Source organism: Cygnus atratus, chromosome 6 (genome assembly GCF_013377495.2).
Source record: "Cygnus atratus isolate AKBS03 ecotype Queensland, Australia chromosome 6, CAtr_DNAZoo_HiC_assembly, whole genome shotgun sequence".
Lineage (NCBI taxonomy): Eukaryota > Metazoa > Chordata > Aves > Anseriformes > Anatidae > Cygnus > Cygnus atratus.
Window position 1 is genome coordinate 146,844 of NC_066367.1, and position 21,301 is coordinate 168,144.

Here is a 21,301-nt window from a genome sequence, read left to right on the forward strand (position 1 = left end):
CATTTCTGGTAATTTTTTTGGAAGATAACAGAATGAGGTGCTGTTTTTGTCAGGCTTCATGCAAGCCATTCTTGTAGCTTAATGAACTGCAATAGACTGCAGCACTAATCTTTGCCTTGTCAGAGTAGCAAGAACTTCGTGCAAGTCTCTTAAGCAATAAAGTCTCTTAAACAATTAAGTATTACCTATGGAAAAACAAGTAGAGCTGAGCATGTTGGGGTGGAAGCTAAATTGAATGAAAGAAGAAATACCTAAAATATCAAAGTAATTTAAGCTAAGCGTTTATTAAACTGTGTTTCTGAGCTGTTTAATTTCATAGATGTTCTGTGACAGCAACTCTTCCTTTAAAACAAGATTTTCTTTATCTTCTCACCATAAACAGTGTTAGAACTTGAGAGAGCAAATAATTTGTCCTGACTGTTAGCCCAGCCTGTTCAGCTGATTGCTGCAATGTGAATGGTTTAGGCGCAGTTTCATGTCCAAGGGACAGGTTTGAGAAATGACTAAGAAAGGAAAGTCTGTTTTTCTGCATCAGTGGTGAAAATACGCACGCGGTCATTCTTTGTACATACAGAAATGAAACTTTGTTGGTTTGTTAGTTGTTTCAGCCATAGAAGAGAGCAGATGCTTTTGGGACTTGCAGGTGTCACTGCACTGAACTCCTTACTTTGAGAGAGTGCTTTTTTTTTTTTTTTTTTAAGTTCTGTGTATGTTAAATCCTTGCTAGCAACAGGCCTACTATGTTTTTTTTAGCAGTTAATTTTCAGAGTTTATATGGAAAAATCTAAAACTACTGTACCTATTTCCTTTTTAATTGAAGTTAAAATGTTGGCATTTTATGCCTGATTTTTAACTTGCCAAGTTAGCTCAAATAAAATCTCTGGAACTTAAAAACAAAAACCAACCAACCAAACCCAAAACTGTTGGAAATACTCCTGTAAATTCCATAATAATTTCTAAAAATTAACTGTATTTGTATTTTACTTTTTTTTTCCTAGCTACTTCAATGTTTATCTTGAGTAAAACTCATGATGCTAGAGCAGAGAAAAAAATGTGCAACTATGGAATTTCACAATTGTGCACAAATTCCTAATCAGGTTAAGGTTTGTGGATGTATTCCAGGCTGAGTTAGGGGTCAGTGGGCAGTACTATTTGACACTGATGCTGCTGAAATTGTTTAATCAAGTATTGTGCTGATTGTCACAGGGTGTTGTCGTCCCTCCACCTCCTCGCCTTCGTCCCCATCTTTATTTAGCAATGTATATTAACCAAATGTGCAAAGGTTGTGTTTGGTTTGTTTCCTTTGTGCCCTTTTCCTCAGACTTGAGGATATTGATCAATGCTAAAGACAAAACATTACTTAGTGTGAGAAAAGTAGAAGAAAGTTCAAAGAAACTTGTGTAAAGATGCCTCTAGATATTTATTTCATGTAATAAATTAAGACTTAAAGTGTGCTGCAGAAAGCTTTAAAATGATCTATTGGTCATTGAGAATACAGCTTTCCTTTTTTTGCCAGCTGCTGGAAAAGAACTTCTTTAGCACTGCTGCTTGTCCTTTTACCAAAACGTTTTGTAGGAATGTTACCACATTTGGCTGGTGGAGATATGCATGGGTATGACAGTCAACTGCTTATCTCTTCTACTAATGCTTCCATGATGAAAACATACCAGACATTGTATTTGATACCTTATTTTAATACAAATTTTTTGATTTTTGTGAGATGTGGGAGAGAGGAGGGACAGATAAATCAACATTATTGTGCTGGTTAGGAAACCTTAATCACACTTTAAAGAGTTTTCAGCTTTAGCAAGTTTTGAGGTATTTCAAAATTATGTTCCAACAGGTAGGTTTTGATAGACAAAAATATTTTTTTCCTGCATCTTTTGTCTTTATACAGAATTCCAGTAATAGTTATTTTATTGCTATTTCTGTAAACTATTGGGAAATTCTGCTTTAGTAACGTGTTGGCTTTGAATTGATTTGTAAGATTGTGATGACTATATTTTTGTCTATGTGAATGCAGACTGTACAGCTTTCTGAAATATGGAATATTGCTATTAGTAAATTGTCTTTGTGTGCAATTGCCTTGTGTCTATGAAAAAGAAAACGTTTTAGCATTTACTTCTTTATTGCTTGACAGTGTTTGAAGTTAGGATCTTTATTTCTTGGTTTTAGTTACTCAAGTGACACAGGACTGATTAGGAAACAAAATCATTAAAATATAGCTACAAAAGTCGTCTTATTATGCCAGTTGAATAGCTGGAAGATAAGGCAAAAAGCATAAGGATTTTTTCTGCCCCAAGTATGAAACTCCTACTGCTCACTGATAAGAAATGATTATTGCATAATCATATTAAGTACAAGTGTGTACATAATTATAAGTACCAGGGTTCCTGGTATGGATTTGTATTTTGTTCAGAACATTTTTCTCACACACTGAAGTACTCACACTTGGACTGTGTGAGTTGAACTTTTTGTTGGTGTTGTTGGTGTGTGCACCTTATCAACCTTGCTTTTCAAGAGGTTGCTCAATGCTGTGCAGGTACATTGTCTGCATGCCAATAACCTCAGTGTTCCTAAACCTTCTGTCTGAGTTGCCTTTGAAAGACTGTCCATGCCTGTTTTTGAATCATGATGTATGAAGGGTATTAGAGGAGTATATTCCTTGCAGCAAAAACGTATAACCAAAAAATCTCAGGTGCATGGTGCTTGCACTTCAGTATGCGCTCACTGTTCCTATCAGCACAATTCCATACGGAAATGGAACAGTGATGTATTTAAAAGGCTGTTTAATTAAAAACAGGCTTTGATTAATTTTTTTTTCTGATGTATTTGAAGAGGATGAACTAAATTTGCTGTATTGCCAATATAATTAAAAAAAAAAGTGTAAGGTCAGAAATTTTACCTATATGGGCAGCATGACTTACCAGTAGAAGAATAAGGAAACTGTGTACGTTGAGTATATTTCATGTGGATAAGTTTATATTTCAAGTGGATGTGCTATATAGAATTTGTTAAAGAAGACCCTTTTGCTTAATGTTTCAAAAAGTAGTAGTATAACTCTTTGACATGTCTGCATTTAAGGCCATCTCTGGTCTTTTTCCAAAGGTGGATTTACTCAGGAAGACTTGAGGGAAGAAAAAACATAATTCTACCATTGCTTTTGAAGACAGTTTTTAGCAGAACTATTTAGTATTACAAACAAAACCCCAGAGCTTCTCTGTGTATGGGTGAGGTTATGTAAAAATGGCTGAATTTTAGAACTTTGAGTCCTCAGTGAGCATTCCTGCTGTTGTGTTTTATGGATGCAAGAAAATATGTTTGAAAACCTAGAACGTTGTAAAATTGACAACTTGTAAAGAAATTCCATTCCTCCTTCCACACCAACCATAAACAGAAGGAACGTTACTCAGAAGCTAGCTGCATGAATTTTCAGTGCTGTTAAATCTAATTTTTGGTAATATTGAAAGACTCCTGCCTTCTGAAAGTACACTAGGACACTATTTGACAAAGCCTTTTAATTTTGTTCAGGCTACGTGTAGAAAATGTTCACGAAAATAGCAGGATGCACTTAATCCCTCTCCCCTACTCCTCTTTTTTCTCTTTTTCCCCATCTGCTCCTTTCTGTTCCCTTACGGAATTCACCAGTGGCTGATCTGGGGAATAGGGTTGTTTCAGTAGAAATCACACTCTTAATTGCTTAAGCTGCTTAGTGTTTCATCAGAAAAAGTTGTGGAAATCCTCCCCCCCCCCCAGTATTGATCTACAGCTAAGATAAAAGAAAAGCATTGAAGAAAGTGTTGCCTAACAGAGATCTGGTTGATGTAAATTATTTGTGCTAGGTTTAGATTACATTCCTAAAGAGACTGTATATAAAAAATTGCCCCAGAAAAAAAGACTTAAATTTCTGTTTAAATAAACAAATAAATAAAAAGTCCCAGTATGCTAGTAACTTAGTGCTCTTCACTATTTAAAAATAAATAAATAAATAAGCCACTTCACACTAAAAATATTAACCAGTTCTTTCCTAGGACCAGTCCATCTCTATCCTTTTCTAACATTAGTTTAAGAGTAAAAGAATAACGACTGTGTAAACACTGTGCATTGTGTTTAACTATTGAACAGTGAAGATTAATTATTAAACACATACCAAAGCAAAAGAGGAAACTTGTGTAGCTCTTGTACTGGTTTACATTTACTAGTGTTTTAATTCTCATACAGTTGCTTCACAGAGTTTATAGTTCCATTGGATAGGCCACAGAATGCCAGACCGTAGTAAGCTGGATTTCAGAGTTTCATGAGAATTTTTATCAGATAATTACAACAGTCTGTGCTTTTTTTAGAGGCACTATTTCTTTGCCTGGTTTCCGTGAAAGAGAGAGTCCATCAAAGACCATATAACCTCCAGCTCTGGAGGAATCCTGTTGAAGTTAATAGGTTTGGTCACTGGCATCAATTTATACAGGACAGTTACCTTAATCAATTGGGTCAATTGAGTGGATAGCTCATGTTAAGGTAGTTCTTGATGGATCTGTGTTGTCCAGAACTAAGATGATCAGGAACGTATCTTACTTACCACTTGTGGATTCTGTTTCATAAAATGAGATTGGTCTGATTCCAATACAAAAGAACAGTATTTTTCTTCTCATCTTGGGGGATTGTTCTTTGCAGTTCTTAGACCCCCCCTCTAACTTTCAGAAAACGAATATAAGGCAGCTATACTCTGAGCAGTTTTGAGTCTGTAAGCTGAAGCATATCTTGTGTTTTTGGATTGTTGATGCTATGCTGATCCACCTGAGAAGAGCAAGCAGCCTGTGCATGTGTCTTAAGTCCTCTTCATAGTTTACGTGCAGGTTTTGATTGCCTCATGTAATCCATTGGGTCAAGTGGAAGATGTCTGTGCTGTAATGAAGTTGTTACCTTGATGAGCAGTGTTGAGATCAGTAATATTTCATGTACCTGTATATTGGTTGTTCAGTTTGCTTTTTTGAAGTCTAGGAATTTCTATTGGAAAAGCAAGGCCAGAACATCAATCAGAATGAATTTTATCCTTCAAAACCTTACATCTTAAGTGCGAATGATGTATCTGAGTCACACATAAGAAACTTACGTGAACATGCAATAAAGGAATATATCCTAATGCTTAGGAACATTTAACTGGCATTTTGAAACTGTATGTTGGAATTTTGTATTCTTAATGTCATAATACTATTCTTTAAATGATACATTATCTTAGCTATAATTGAAATAAATTTGTATTCACTTGTTTAACAGTTTATGGATATGTGTAGGTAAGTGTAATGATGGCGGGAGAATCTGACACCGCAGCTTCATTTACTTACGTTCTACTTCATAGAGCTGAAAACTTTACCATCTGAAGTTGGAAATAATAGAATCTTTCAGCACAGGTAATGACAGAGGATCCTTTGTGTCAGCTCTCTTTGGGAATTTTTAGGGTAGAGGAAAGAAGGATAGGTAAATTAATTCATGAATGTGTAAGCTAAATTCTTGTTCGGGTGAATTGCAGTTGGAGGCAGACATTGCAGCAAGAAATATATGCTGGTATCTTAATGATCTGAAATTGATAGAGCACTTCATTTTTGATGGCTATTTTCATAATATAACATTAGTTTCTGTCAAGGGAGAATGTCATGGCTCAAAAATGGGAAGCTGCTTAGAAACAAGTTCATATTTCTTTCCTTTGTGGGCAAGATTGCTGTCTGTTTCAGCGTAATGTTTGCAGTCTTGTTCTAAAGTGTGTGTTGAGGTTTTTTGTCTTTGTTTTGTTTTTGTTCCCAAAGAAATTCTATCTCAAAATCTAACTCATAATTGCTCATTTTTAGTACTTAGTACTGAGTGTCCTGTAACTGTGGTTTTGCAAGTGTAAGCCTGCTGTTATACATATAGCTTTTTCAGACTACATTTTTACTGTGTGTTTCCTATCTTTTAGCAAAGTCTTTCTTGATTTAATTTACTTTATGAACCAAAACTCTGTACCAAGAAGTTGCTTAGGAGAGGTAGGGTTACACAAAAAGTAGTTTGCATGGAAATGTTTTCGTAAGTGAAGAAACTAATGAGTTGCAGACAAACTAGCATAGGAAGAGTTACTACATATGAACTAATGCAAAGGGAGGAAAGCCTGTATTGTTTAGTGTAGGATGGGTTATCGTACAGGATCCTGACAAGAGAATGCTTTAGGTTTAGTGTAGGATGACTGTATGAAGTTGCTTCGAAGGAAACTGGTGCTGAGAGAATGTATAAGGTAACGTTTCTATGACTAACCTACATGTGGGTGTTATATATGTGTGTGTGTGTCCAGTCTTCATAATAGAATAATTAATGCATGCGCTGCTGTGTTTAAGGCTGCAGGATAACTCCTTTTAATACATTGTTGTCACCAAAATCCCATAGGTAAAGCAGAGGGAGTACTTATACATGTCTCTTTCCACGTCCTAAGTTGTCTTAACTCTTCTCTTTCTCCGCTACATTCATTGCATGAACTCCTAAGAGAGAGTTAGCTACAAATGTACATGGTATGGCTGTGGCTTTTTTCAGGTCCTTAGACTCTGTGAGACAAATAGGACTTAATTTTTTCCTCTGGAAAAAATTCACCTGACTTCAGCTTTGCACAAAACTGCTCTGTGCAATGCAGTGAAAATGTTAGCTTTATAATCCTTTATTTTTTTTAAACTGTGCTATAAAGTGTCTTTTCATATTTTCATTCACACTGCCCTAATTGTTTGGCTTTCAGCATGCTACCAAAATTTTGCATCTGCAAAGCACAATTTCAGTGTAATAATTATTGATAGAGGGCTTGGCAGCACAGATTTCTGGTGCTTGAAAAGGCACAGTAGATGGTCTAGGTCTTAGAATGACTTGGAGGCTTTTGGGGACAGATGGGATGTGTCTTTTCTTTATACCTGTTTTGACAGCAGCTGAAATTTATTTGACCCTTGTCACAAGAAACATCTCACCCTGTGGATGTATGGTATCATAAAAGTTTGCAAGAGTGTTGTCAATCTTTGGCCTTACTGTGGTAGGGCTGCCTTGCATCATTTCCATATAACTGTCTTTGTTGCTGGTATCCGAAAAGCAATTCTCTTTAGCCTGGTTACCATTACTGAGTCAAAGGAAGTAATGTCTTATCTGAGTGTTTTGCATGACTAAGGCTTGCAATCTAAATCCCACATGTGGAATAAATATGTCAGTAGTTATATTTTAATGTTGGGATGTATGTCTGTCTGCTTAAGCTGACAATTAAATTACCTAGAAAGAGTCCGTCTTCCAACTCCTTTTTTTATTAAAAAGAAGACTTGAACTGATGGTTTAAATTAATAACTGTCCAGAGAATGTTTTCTTTCTTTCTGTCCTCGTCAGTTTTATACCTTGCAGAAGTTTCCGTTTCCCTCTGCTATGGAGTTGTTATGGCCAAGACAGTTCTGACAGATTGAGTGTACCTCTTTCTAATGCCAGGTGGCGGTTGTGGTTCTGATTTGTTGATGACAACAGTTTTTGAATTTATTTTTGATGCCTTTATCAAAATGGCGGCATATATAAGTGTATATTAAAGATGATTGCTATAGAATATATTTATGTAGATGGATAGAATGGGATTGTAATGCTATCTGTGATGATGTGTTTATTATAATAATGCATATACTTTTAAATCAATACCAGAAGTAATCTATGAACTTTTCTCATAGAAGCCTGTGGTTACCAAAATTGAACATTCTCGCATTTGCATTTCATGTCCTCATTATAAAAACTAGTCTTGTTTTCTATGGGGATCAAACCAGCCTTAGAGTCAATCCCTTTTCAAGTGTGGAAATCAGAGCATAACATAGCTGTTTAATATAGTCTAGCATGCAATCTGACTGCAGCTGGATAAAGATATTTATGCTTATATTCTGAGCAAATTAGGAACAAGATGCTCCTAGGAGAATATTTTGTGAAGCATATCAGTTAAGTACTAGCTTACGCCATTAAGTTTTCTGCTTTATTCTTTTTGTTCAAAAAAAAAAAAAAGTAATAATGTAGAACAGGTATTATAAATATGTATATAAATCTCTTCGTATTGTCCTCATGATATGTTATGGTGAGTCCCACTCTTACTATAAGGAACAGTATACCGGAGTCTAACATTTCTACCTTGTTACATTTTAATGTTTTATTTTGTATTATTCTGTTACAGAATTCTACCTTTCCTACCAGTTGGAATTAAGTTCTTTTAAGGCATGCAGTTCTTTTTTTCCCTTTGAATTGTAAAAATTACTCCTGTATCTTTAATCTAAGGTTAGAAGTTATTTTTCACTATCATTATCCTCATTACTTGCCTCTTAAACGCTTTTCTGCCTGATACATATTTTCTTTCAGGATGCTTGAATCAAATGCGGGCCAGTATTTCAAATAAGAGCATGCTATCAATTTTGTATGCTCTGCTTACATATTTTCAGAACTACTTTGCACTGCTTTCGTGCTGTTAAAAACCTCGATTTTGTTTCTGGCAGCTTATAAATTCCTTAGCAGATGTTTTCATTAAGTGGTTGAATGTATTATCCAGTCTTTTTCCATTCAATCTTTTAAAACTCTGCATTCAGGAATAATGCAATGTGAGAAGTTCAAATTGCTTTGTTTTCTGCAGTTGTCAGTGTGTTGCCCAGTTCCCTTTCTCTAGAGGTCACGTACAGTCTAGTAATGGGGTGACAGGAGAGGGGAGGATGTTTCCCGTGTAGTTCAACCACTTTGTCATTTCTTTTTCTTTCTTTTGCTTCCCAGAGTGTTAATTATATTAAACCAAGTGTTCTTATTATGAACCCAAGAACATTCTGGATCAAAGGAATAGAATGTTGATTTAGTTGAAAGTAAAGATCCTTTCTTGCTGATTTCCATGCTACTTTCTTACAGATGTGGCAGGGAAAAGTCTTTCTTTAAATATACTTCTTTCCATGTTCAATAATGAATTGTAGGTATGAGAAGAGTGTATACATAACTTGGAAGAACAAGCTGTATTGATACTTGTGTTTTCTGTTCTTTTAGACCTACTGTCAGACAGTAAGGTTCTCTTGCAGGAGTGACAATGGAGAGACATCATGCCACTTAAACCTTTGTTCTTATTGTTGAGATTTCTCCCTTGTCCAGATTTTAATTGCATAATACTCTTGCCATAGACTTTGAGGTCAGAATTTACAACTTTGTTATTCATCGTGCAGCTGTGACTTAGTTACATTATGTGAATTGTGATGTCTAGTAAGTATATAATGGCAAGAAAGTGGACTTGTTCTTGAAATGTGTGTCCTGTTTATGTAACTGCACCCCACTACACCCTTTGTTTTGAAGCCTAAAATCCTAGATTCTTTAAAATAAATAAACAAACAACAACAAAGCCCCCAGACACTGCATACTTGAATAGTCATATCTTCTTAGGTGTCAACAATTACTAATATCTAACTGGTAGCACTCTTTTTTTTTAAATCCCCACTGTAATAGCTTGTTATTTCTCTTTTGCCAGTGTTGGCTCTGATTATTTGGCTAATTGTTTTTCTGTTGCAAATTGGTCTTGGTTAGTAGTTTAAATGTAGCCTGGTAAGTAATAATAAAAGGGTACTGGCCGTAAATACATTTTAAATGTAAGTGAAGCACGTGCTCTCAGATGAGAGAAGTTGAATAAACCCTTTCTCATATATATATTGCTGTAGAATTCAAAAATTCTTGGATAGTTACCTGAGTTTTACATTTTATTGTTTCAGTAGTGTATTACTGTAATACGTTTTATTACAGATGTTGATATTTTCAAAGAAAAGAATAGAGGATGATGAATGAGTGGACTCTTCAAAATGGGAAACCCATGATTTCATATTTTTAAATTATTTGTGCGTAGCATGAGCTAGTTTGGAGAATCCTTTTGCTTGGTACAATTCTGTTTAGATCTCAACTGTAATTTGCAGAAGTACAATGCAAGGCTGTGACTTCCTTTGAGAGCAGCATTTTGTAGCTTCAATGTTAAATGTAAAGATTCCAGGTCTAATGATTCATCAGCTATATGTCTCATATTCTGCCATTTTTTACCAAATGAACCAGTTCAGGATCAGATGATGAAGGTGATTTTAAGTACTTTTATGGCAATCTTTTCAGTAATTATTTTTTTGTACTTGGTTTTAACATTGAGAGACTGTGCTCCTAACTAGAACTCTACTGTTCAGTGCTTTAATATGATTTTAAACTTACTTGCTTGTGTGGTATTTAAGGAATCTGAACAATCAGTCCTTATGTCAAAATATTTGAGTATATTTAGTTATCGCTGCTATTAATAACTAAATTTCTGTTTAGTTATTATGGTTCCTGCATAAGAACTTTTGAGGGATAGTAGGGAAAAAAAAAGTATTTAAAAGAAACATGAGAAATATGTTATATTCACTGTATTTTGTTTGCTTTGGGAGAGACATGAACACTCTGGAAATGAAATTTGGTACTCTTATTTGAGGCTGCTTCAGCTTTGAATAAATATGCACAGGATTTAATGCTGTTGAACCAGTTTGTTTTAGAGACACACCCCTGTGGTACCTGATGTATTTATTTCTTTTTCTCCAAAGGTTAGTTGGGGCACAGCAAACCAGGGAGTGAATGTAAGCATGAGGTGTGCTTTACAGATGCTCACGTGAAAATCCCAGAGCAAGTCTGCATGTCAGGCAGAGATAGTCACACAGTTGTTCTGCTTGTGTTCCTCTCTAGACAGTGTCCATGTACGTCAGGTGTAGCCTAGCTGGTGGGGTGCAGCCTGGTGAAGTGTCTGCTGCTCCACCAGGGCGGTTTGGCTCCAGGGTGGGCACAGCCACCGGGCACTGAGCTTTTGCTAAGTGCTCACATAGGGAGTCAGTGTTGTAATCCATATCCTGACTAACTTGAGTGTTTGTGCAAGTCCTTAAAAATGTTTGTAACATCCAGGTGGATAATTTGAAGGGAAGAGTTGACTTGTCCTAAAGCTGAACTAGGAAAGCAATCTTGGCTGAAATAGGTGTGGACTACTTCTGAAATGATACAGCAGAGCTGCTTGCCTACATCCTTTTTAAGTCACATGAGCAAAGCAGGCCTTAACTTCTGAAAAAGTCTTTCAGGAGGGCTGCAAATGTACCCTTGGAGAAACAAATAGTTTGTGTTTACATTTTTCTGTAAATGTGGTGCAAGGGTGGCACTTAGGGTGCTTTTCATCCTGGGATATAGTTTATGCTATTGGTCTTTAATGTACACGCTGACAAAAATATTCTGAAATCATTAGAACAGCTAGCTGTATTTATATAGGCAGCCACTCAAGGCAGCATAGGAAATCTTCACCGAGTGAAAGTGGATGGATCATACAGTAGAGTTGGCACAAAAAGATCTGTTGTGTAAAGCTGTTTTGCCGCATTCTCCTAAGGTAAGAAAATAGACAAAAAGCACTATACAATATTCTTTTCTTCAGGGATGAGTAAAATCTTACTCCGTCATATACAATAAGACATTGCACTGGGTTTTGTTTCTGTCAGTATTCTTCCAGGGCGTAGCACAAGCTCTGTCTTTCAGCAGTTGTTTTCTAGACATCGGCTTTCCTAGGCAGCAGTTACAGCCTTGATTCTGAAGCTGGCTTACACTAGAAGAGGTCTCCAAACGGAGTTTGCTTGAAGGTCAGATGCATGGCCCAAACATTGGGACAGAAATATGTGGGATACTGGTGGGGAAGGTGGACTTTTCCTTTTCATGGTAGATAGCTGCTAGGTGACCTTAACTATAATATGAAGTTGCACCTAAAGTTTGACACCAACGCAAATTCAGTTTTTAACACGTCAACTGTGAGTTGACTTGTTTGACCACCAGCTATATGTGGATTTTCTGTAAGTTCATTTCTTAGGTAGGTTAGGTGTTATGCCATTAGAATACTGGTTTTTACTTACTGCGATAGTAACATCGGGACCTTTATAATATTTACAGTAAGGCTTTTGTGAATTGTTTTTGCACCTCTTGGAATTTTCATAGTTTCTTCAGATATGCCAGACTAAATTCTAACTCAGGAGAATTGCAGACCATGGTGGTTTTACCCTGCTGGGAAGCTAAACTCCAGCACAGCTGCTGTCTCACCCCTGCAACCCCCCCCCCTCAAAAAAAAAGAAGGACGGGGGTAGAAAGTATGCTGGAAAGAAGGGGGGAAAAAAAGGCTCACGGGTTGAGATAAGGATAATTTAATTAAAGGGAAAAGAAGGTGTGTGGTTGTGGGGGAAAACAAGCAAAGGCTGCATGGAAACACAGAGGGAAGAAAAACAACTAATATTTGGCCATGTCCTGGGAAGCAGGACCTCAATACAAGGAGTAGTTGTTTGGGAGGACAGGTGTCTTCATAACAAGAACCTCATTCCTCTTTCCCTCCTTTTATTGCTGGGTGTGACACCATGTGGTAGAGATGCATCCCTCTGGGCGGTTTGGGTCAGCTACCCTGGTGATGTCCCCTCCCCACCTCTTGCCCACCCCCAGCCTGCTGGCTTTGGAGGGAGTCTTGATGCTGTGTCAGCACTGCTCAGCAATAGACACCACACTGGTGTGATACCAATGCTGTTCTAGCTACAAGTGACTTGCAGAAAACGGACTCCACAATCAATATAGATTGTAAAGTAGGTATGTTTATTCAGCGCTGGGCAGCACGGGGAGTAGTCCCACCAAAGTCGTGCGCGCCTGACGCGGCAATTTGCCATGGTTATATGCAGCAAAGAGTTACGTATGCATGAAGTTTCACAATGCGCCTATACATATTCATAACCTGTCCCCTCTTCATATTAAAATTAGTTCCAAGGAGTCATTTCCATAAACTCCTCCCATCTGCGCTTGCACAGTGTATTCTGGTAGTGGTCGTTGGGGGTCGTGGGGATGAAGGTTGGTGACTCTTCCTCGTCACTGCTAGTTGACCTCTTGTCTTTGTGCAGCCTCAGTTGCTCCTTGGCTCTTGTCCATCCGCAGGACCAATTTCTACCAGCTTCTTAAGATAGGCTCACACTCTTATTAGGAGACTGACCTTAGTAAGGGGCCCAAGGCTTCTTGCTTTAGTTAATTTGCACAATGCACCATAGTTAGCAAAGACACTAAATAGCATCCTAGTTTAATGCCGTCAGCGTTTTCTCTACTTGATAAGATTCTCTTAACTCCCTCTCTCAACATCACTGTATGGGCTGCTGCAGGGAAAGTGAACTCCATCCCAGCCAGACCCAGTACACTGATACTTCAAATTCATTCATTTCACTTTATTTGTAGTGTTCTTCTCTTATTCCAAACATCTAGATCTTTACTGGCCTGATGGTTTTTTTTCCTTGATAGCCTTGAGCACTTTGCTTCTGCAACAGTGAGCCTGCTCAGTATTCTCCTTGTGGGCTTGCTCTGAATGGTAGTGTTACAGGGTAAAGAATACTTAAAATATACAATGCTACTCGGTCCTTAGTGTAGCTTTGTGTGCATTTTGCTCTCATATTGGAGCTGGATTGCAGTTTCATACCTGTTGGTGTTCACTGGAGTGTAAAGAAGCGTGTGTGGTTTTGCCTTGGTTTATTTGTTTGTTCGTTTTTAAAGCATAATCTTAATTCCCTCTTGCAAGGGTTCTCTAAGGAAATAGTTAACTTCATAGAGAGTTGATGTAATTTTTTGAGATTTATGCAGCACTGGAGGAGAGCAGCAACATGCCTCCAGATTTTAACAGGGTCTTCCAAATGGAAGTAATTGTTTGGAGGGTGAGGGTGGCCATGAGTTACAGATGATAATAGTATCTGATTTAAGAATAGTTACTTACTGTGTTGTATATGTAAAGCAGTTTGAATCCCCACATTCCATTGTGAGGCTATGCAATTTAAAAATATATATATCTTTTACTTAAATTTAATTCCCCAAACCCTGCAAACTGGTGAATAAAATATTTCATTTCAAGTAAAAGAATTTTTTAGTCTGATGTTCCAGTCAGGTCTGTGTGTATCTGTTTGTGCTGAGTCCTTTTGTTTACAGTAGAACACTGTACAGAAATAGAAGTTCCTTTGTCTGATTTGTTGCTATATACCTGTGGGGTCTTGCTCTGGGGCCAAGAAGACTTAGGTTCATATGCAGAAAAAGTGATTTCTAACTTTTTACTGCAGCTTTGAAAAGGTTCCACCTGGTTACTTCACAGGTTATATACCTTTGGTTTTGACACTGGGGATAGCAGGTTAGGTATGATTGAATGTTATTCATTTACTTCACTTTCCTGATAGAGGTCTCCATATACTGAAATACTCTAATTTACTTAGATCAGGCTCACCTGTGTGCCATTTACCTTATACTCAGCATGAAGGGATCTTGCTCCTAAATGTGGACATTAGTGTAATGTATGATTTTTTGCAAAGCTATTGGAATTTTTGGTTCTGTAACAAATATGTATTAAGAACAGTAACAGTAAGGAAGAACCTTTAATATATTCCAACTATGATTTGTACCTTTTTTTTAACAGACATCTTCTCCGAAGTCAGCATATTGATTCGGCTAATTTTTTAGAAAATTTTTGTTTATCTTGCATCTTTCTTGCACTGTTTTTCATAAGAAATAATGCTTCAGTTTTCCTTTGTAGTATGCATGGAGTACTATGTGCCAGTAATATGTAAGGGCTTTCCATGTAGGAAAGACTTCCTTCTGGACTTAATATAGGCAATCCCTCCCTTTTTTTCCCTCTGTTAAAATACTGAGGGTTTGTTGTTGTTTTTGTATTTTTAATAGTAAATTGCTTTTTATCTTTCAGAAAACAGGGCAGTATTTGAAGACTTGACAAATGCATCCCAGGCTGAAAAACTGCACTTCTCCTCCACTTCCTCCTTTAGAAAACTGACTTCTTTAAAGAGAGGTAAAGTTGCATGTTGCACTTCCTGTAGATTATATTTTTTTTTCTGGGTCAAGTGAACTGAATATGAACTTCTTCAGTAGCTAGTTTGGTAATGTTTTAAATTAACTTATATATACATCTCTCATTCTGATAACTGGTATCTTTTCCCCCTCTATTGAAAGCCGTGTCTTCAGAAACCTTTGTTTGCAGAGATCTGTTTAATTGTTTTTTGTTATATTAAAGTATTATTTACCAATATTTCAGCTAAAGTAAGTCATCCATGTGCTACTTGAATTTAAATTAATCTAATGTTGTTACTTCTGAATCTGATATCTCTTAGGATATTTAAACATGCTCTAGAAATCTGAGGCAGATTCTTACACCCAGTCTCAATGACTTGCTAGCTGCCAAGGGCCCTACTAAATAGTACATGTAGTCTCATTTATACAAAGTTGCATGACATGAACTATAGGTTCCCAACACAATTTTAATATTGCATTTCAATTCGTTTTCCATTTATCAGGTGTTGACCTGGTCTTAAGTAAAAATTTTCCTTCAGAAATCAAAAGAAAAATGTTCTTAGACCAGAATGTGCGATTTCAATCATGTAGGCTAGCTATTTGAAATTCATCACAGGACTTCCATGGTGTAACTTGTATACTAAGCCCATAACTTTTGTTTGAGCCTAAATAATGTTCAAAGCACACCTGAGAGAAAATTGTAAAAAGTAGATTTCACTTCATGTTTACTTGCCTTTTTCCTGTAAAATTTGCAACAAATTTTGCAAATAGTAGCACTTCAGATACTCTTAACATTACTTGTATGTAGTTAATGAGTGAGTTTATGGAATTAAAGATAATAGTAATACCTTTTATCTTGTTATCATCTGGTTTTGGAAGTGTTTCTCTTTTTTCCCCATCCCAGGCTAAAAGGAAAAGGTGACTGTATTAAAGGGGGGAAAAGTTTTAATTATTATTTTATTTTTAAAGGGGTGCTTTGAAGTTGTTAAACATTTGCACTTTTTAGGAAAAAGTGATAAAGATACCTGACAATGTGTGACAGTTTTGTTACATGTAACTGTTATGTACCTGTATCAACTTTAAAAAAAAAAAAAAAAAAAAAAAAAAAAGGCAAACAAAAATCTGATCAAAGTATCCCTTGAAATAGGGTGTCCCTTTTTGTCTTGTTTCTGTTTAGGTAGTTGTTTAATTGCAGGTCCTGTCAAAACCAAACTTTTGATGAAACTGTAAGAGAATCACCACCTTCTTGTGTCTAATATATCTTTAAAAAGCCCTTGTATTTTGCTGTCTCCTCAATTTACCCCTTTTCAGGTCACTATTCTTAATTACTTTTCTTTTTTGGGAAGGTTACCTAAGAATTACGTGTTGAGATCTGTGGCCAGATGAGTTTAAAAGGCCTCAGAAAGTTCTGAGTAACAATTTCTCTGGCTCTCCTTTACCCTTTGGCTAGTAGATCAAAGATCCTGTCTGAGAGTTAAGACAACAAATAGTTTTGAGCAAGGAAAATGATTTCAGTAATGCTAGTTTTTTTCATAGTTTTTAGCAGTAAGAAGTCCAGTAGATTGAAGATCTAAGCTAAGTCCATCTGAGTACCTAACAACTTCAATCCCGTTAAGATTTTTTTCAGTCATCTTATACTCAGGGTAAGAGCTTTAGTTCAGTCTTTTCATTGTGACCCATAAGCAACTGTTGAAAGGAGGCTCTTTAGTGCACACAGTGCTCAAAACCCTGTTAAGTTACTTGTATGATTGGCTGTATATAACTCTGTAGTGAAGTTAACTATATGATTAGGAATGTAATGCAGTGTTTAAAAAACAAAACAAACAAACAAAAAAACCCTGCTAGCTCATATATACACACAAGATAATGTTCTTCCAAAATACAGAGGTTGTACATTGTATCTTTTTTGTTGGTAACCTTTATCTTTTTGCTCTTTTCTTTTGTATCTTGAAGAAGGCTCTTCTGGTTTCTTCACGTAAATGTCTCGTCTTTTGCAAGCTATCAGAATTTTAAGGTGTATGTATACCATGTCAGAAACACAGTACTGAAAGTAATCTAAAGGAGTTGGGAGAACTTTTATTATTTAACTGGGATAGTCAAATAAATCACCCGGCAAAGAATGTTGGAAGGGAATTTTGTGCACTGAGAGTATAATGTTGTCATTGTTACATGTCATTTTTCTTCATCTTTCCTGTTTGCTGCTTGTTAGGTCTGAAGGTCTTCGTGATGCTGGTGTCAGCTGATATAAGTATTACCACAGCTCTTCCTAGTATTCCTGCCAACACACATATGCACACTCTCCTGTACAAGACAATATGAAGTCTGTAGAAGAGGCAAAGGCATGCTTTTGTTTTTCCATGTCTTCTGCCTCTCCTGTAGTTAGAACAGATTTTGCTAGATTTTTTACTTTTTCCTGAGTGAAATTGTATAATACTGTTGCTGCAAACTGAAGAAATTGATTTTTAACTTTCAAGCAAATTATACTTAAAAGAAATGTGGTTTGGACCCATTGTTTAATTTTTCAGATCTTATATATCATCAGGACACGCTTGCCATTTATGACAGGTCTCTCAACAGGTGGTTGTATTACTTCAAATGCAGGTTTTGGTATCTTATATTTGAATGTTTTCTTTTAACGAGAGAAGCTATGCAAAGGAAGTGAAGCCTGAGAAGATAAGGATGTGACTGAAATGATTTGAAAGCTTGCAGGCAATTTGTGAAAATTCAAAAGATGTTACAGTATTTCCATTATATTATAAAATGGAAAATAATACTAACAATTGTCCTTCGAAGTTTTCTTTTTGTTTTGTTTGCGTATTTCTGAGCATTCCAGCATATTTTTAGAAGGGCTAAATCTTGAAGCGTTTCTTTTAAGCTGCACAGTTCTCTTAAGAAAAAGCTTTAAGGAGTAAAGTTCTGCTATTAGGATTTCTAATAACTGGTATTATGAAACCGTTTTACTTTGAGGTGTATCTAGAACTGTCATTACAATGTTCTGCGTGGTTTGTTCCATGATGTTATTTATTTTGCTCCACTTGTCTTTTCTTTGTACTGTATTTGGTAAGGGAGCAAGAATAGATGATGCATTTGCCTTAAATAATGTACAGTTTGGCCTGAAGCACCACATCCTTCTCTTTCCACCTCCCTCATTCATGTGCAGTAGTTTTTTCTTGTTGTTGGGTATTATATAAATGTACTGTGAAATTGTTGATAGCTTCTCATTGAGGTAGGATTTTACAAAACTAAGTTTTTCTGCCAGAAATCTTCTTTACTTTCTTTTCTCTTCTCTTCTCTTCTCTTCTCTCTTCTAAAGGTAAGAGAGAAGCTATAGAAGTAAGAAAATGTTGGGATCAGAACGAGGTGTGGTAGAAGAATGGCTGTCAGAATTCAAGGTGAGCTCAGAAGATGAATGATAGCTGTACCATTAGTAACATTTTAAATACTATGTTTCAAGTTTTTATAATGAATGAAGCATGCAAAGGTCTATGTAAATAAGTCAACTGGTACCTAATATACGATGCATAGTTCTAATAGCAGTTGATTTATATTAGTTGTTCTTGTAGCGCCAAACATTTGTCTTCCATAACAATGTGATTTTTAAAGCATATCTTACAGTGTAGATCAAGCTGACAGAATTTAACTGACAGCTGAATAATATTGCCTAAATTTCTGATTGAGCAACTTCTTTATTTTGCCTTTAAAAGCTTAGTAGAAATGTTTGGGGTTTTAAAAATATCAAATAAAATATTGAACTGTTTTTACATATAGTTTGCTTAAAATGAGTTGTTTTATCATGAAGAATCGGAAGTATTTTCAGCTATTTTGCTTGTTTATAATTAGGCTGAAATACAGGATAATGCATAAACAGGAAGACTGGATTTCATGCCTGTTATAAAATTAATGTTATTTAAATTAAGATTTAGTAATTCCTTACATCATATGTATGTAAAAATTCATTACATGGTGTTGTTCGAAACTTGTTGAGGAGCCAAGGATGTAAAATCTACAGGTGCAATTCCTTGGTGGTGCTGTCTGTGCTCATTTTGCATTATCCATGCCTCTTGGTTAATCAACGCGAATTTTATTTAAGCCTTTGAAAAGTGCCCGTTAAATAAGGAATATCAAGAAAAGAGAGAATCCTCATTTCAAGCTGGATCAAATGATTTTTATAAAAGTTATTTGAAACTGCTTTTGAAGTTAGCCCTGAATGTTGCTGTGTTGCCCCCCAATGCAGTTTGTCTGAAGAATTGGTACTGAATGAACTAGATTACAAGTCTGGAAAACTTACTCAGCTTCAGGAATTGTTCTTGATTTTGGGGTGAGACTGAATGCTTTTGTGGAGATCTTTAATACTTGGAAGCATCAATTTAACAGATTAACCCCCTCCTTTTCTTTCTCTCCCTTTAGGCATTACCTGAAACACAAATTTCCAGCTATGCAGCTACATTGCACCGAAAAAAAACATTGGTACCAGCTCTTTATAAAGTTATTCAAGACCCAAATAATGAGGTAGGACACTTAAATAAATAAAGGTTAACACTCATACAGCTTCTACTTCTACAACTAAAAGTAGCGTAATTAAGAAGTGGAGATGGAAAGGAAGAATTATCTTTCTGATGTGGTCTAACATTGGGTACTATCCCTCTTTTTACTTCTTCTATTTTGACATTCACTTTAATGCTTTTCTGTTGAGACGCAACCTCCTCTGCTCCCAAAAATACAGTTGATGCTGTCTTCTAAACTTTACTTGCTACATCAGAGATAAAGCAGACCTTACAGTGAAACTCAGTAAGATCTATGTGCATCTTACTTGGTGGCTTATTACAATGGAAGATGGAATCAGTTTATTAAATCCTATATGCAATTAAAATAACCAGATTTTCTTTTGCTTATTACTAGTATTATGTTTGAGAAATTTGGTTTATACCACTGTAAACAAGAGCGGAACCAGGGCCCCAAAATGTAAATATGTATGTACAATAAAAAATTCTTACCCCCATCCATAATTCCTTTTGCACGATGTAAAACTATGCTTTCCATTCCATTGCCTTCTACTACGTGTGATTCTGGGAAAGTGTGTGAAATTTAACTTCTAAATAAATTGTGTAAGCATACCACTCTCTGCTGTGTAAACTGCTTTAGATAAAATGCTTCAAAATATTTGATTTATCATCCGAGATTTCTTGTATATTTGTTAATATAATGGCAAGTGTGCACAGCAAGGAAGCTTTTTATTTTCCTAAATATAATAAAAGCTCAGCTGCTTTTGGAAGCTGAATGCGTGATTGAGCTTAAAAGATTACATAATTCTCATGTAATAAATAATGCTTCATAGGTGTCAACGTCACTGCAGTGTTACAAATAATTTGCATAGTGACCTTTTTCTTTGTACTGAAACCGCTGTTATTCTTTCCAACTTGAAGCCACCTTTGCTGCTGTTGTCCTTTATCATATGTATGTCTGCACATCTACTTCTGACTATGTAGATGTTGTCCTTTGCTCTGAGAATAAGCATTTGTTTATTTTTTCTATGATGCAAAGAACCAGATTTGCAAAATAAGCATCTTAAGGGTCTGAAGGTGAGTTTTAAATTACAGCACACAGATGCTTCTCGAAACTGCTGTTGCTGTTTGGGACTGATTCTGAACTCAAGTATAAGATACTCAATCCCAAACTCAAAGAAGTCTAACTTAAAGTTCTGCTTGTTAAGGCGTTTTGTATTTCCTTGTCACATTTCTTTGAAACTTGCATGTGTGAGGAGTATAACCTCACACAAAAACCACTCACAAAGGTATATAATAAATTTGTTACTCTGTGTAATTCTGTGGTAATACTTGGCTTTAAGTGAGATTTTTTTCAAGTAGTTTATATAGGGCTTTATTTTTTTTAGAAAGATAACTGATTGCTTATGAAGATAAAGCTTATGTGGCAAACCATTACCATAGCCTACTTGCTGGATTCTTTAACATGATGGACAAGTAATTTTTTTAGTACAACTTAATCATAAAGTTTAAAGTTGTTTAAAACTTCCTGAAAGGGGCTGCTGTTTAGGCAGACTTGAATTTTGCTAGAATCACAGTACTGTCTTGATAAGAATGGCATTATTCATTTAATGTGGATCTACCATGTTTAAGAACCAAAACAAGCAACTGTTTCTTTTTTGACACTGTCTACCAATTCCAGAGCTAAGAAATGAAGGCAAGCAAACTGTCAAGTTAAATACCATTGTTACTTTCTAGTTTTTATGGAATTCTCTGTTTTTCTTAATACAATAAAGATAGTGACTGGAATACAAGTTATATAAAGAGGAGAGAGTGATTTTGCTCATAAGTAGCTTGTTTAACTGAGTTTTTTTTTTTTTTTTTTTTGCAAAACGTTTGCTTTCTAAAGTAAAGTGCTTTGGAAGTACTGTGTTTCAGATAGTTTCATA

The 21,301-nt window shown here is 35.9% G+C and overlaps 1 protein-coding gene across 10 annotated transcripts in view; it reads left to right on the forward strand.

Annotated features, from left to right (window-relative positions):
* The window catches only part of LOC118243185 (protein FAM126B), a 76,354-nt gene that overhangs the window by 7,463 nt on the left and 47,590 nt on the right, over positions 1–21,301 (forward strand). For all 10 annotated transcript variants that reach the window (XM_050711403.1, XM_035537078.2, XM_035537081.2 and 7 more), the window contains 3 exons: positions 14,771–14,872; positions 18,185–18,263; positions 19,279–19,380. In XM_050711403.1, coding sequence (XP_050567360.1) covers positions 18,213–18,263; positions 19,279–19,380 — 153 coding nt within the window. In that variant the 5' untranslated portion in view covers positions 14,771–14,872; positions 18,185–18,212. The remainder of the gene's footprint in view (positions 1–14,770; positions 14,873–18,184; positions 18,264–19,278; positions 19,381–21,301) is intronic.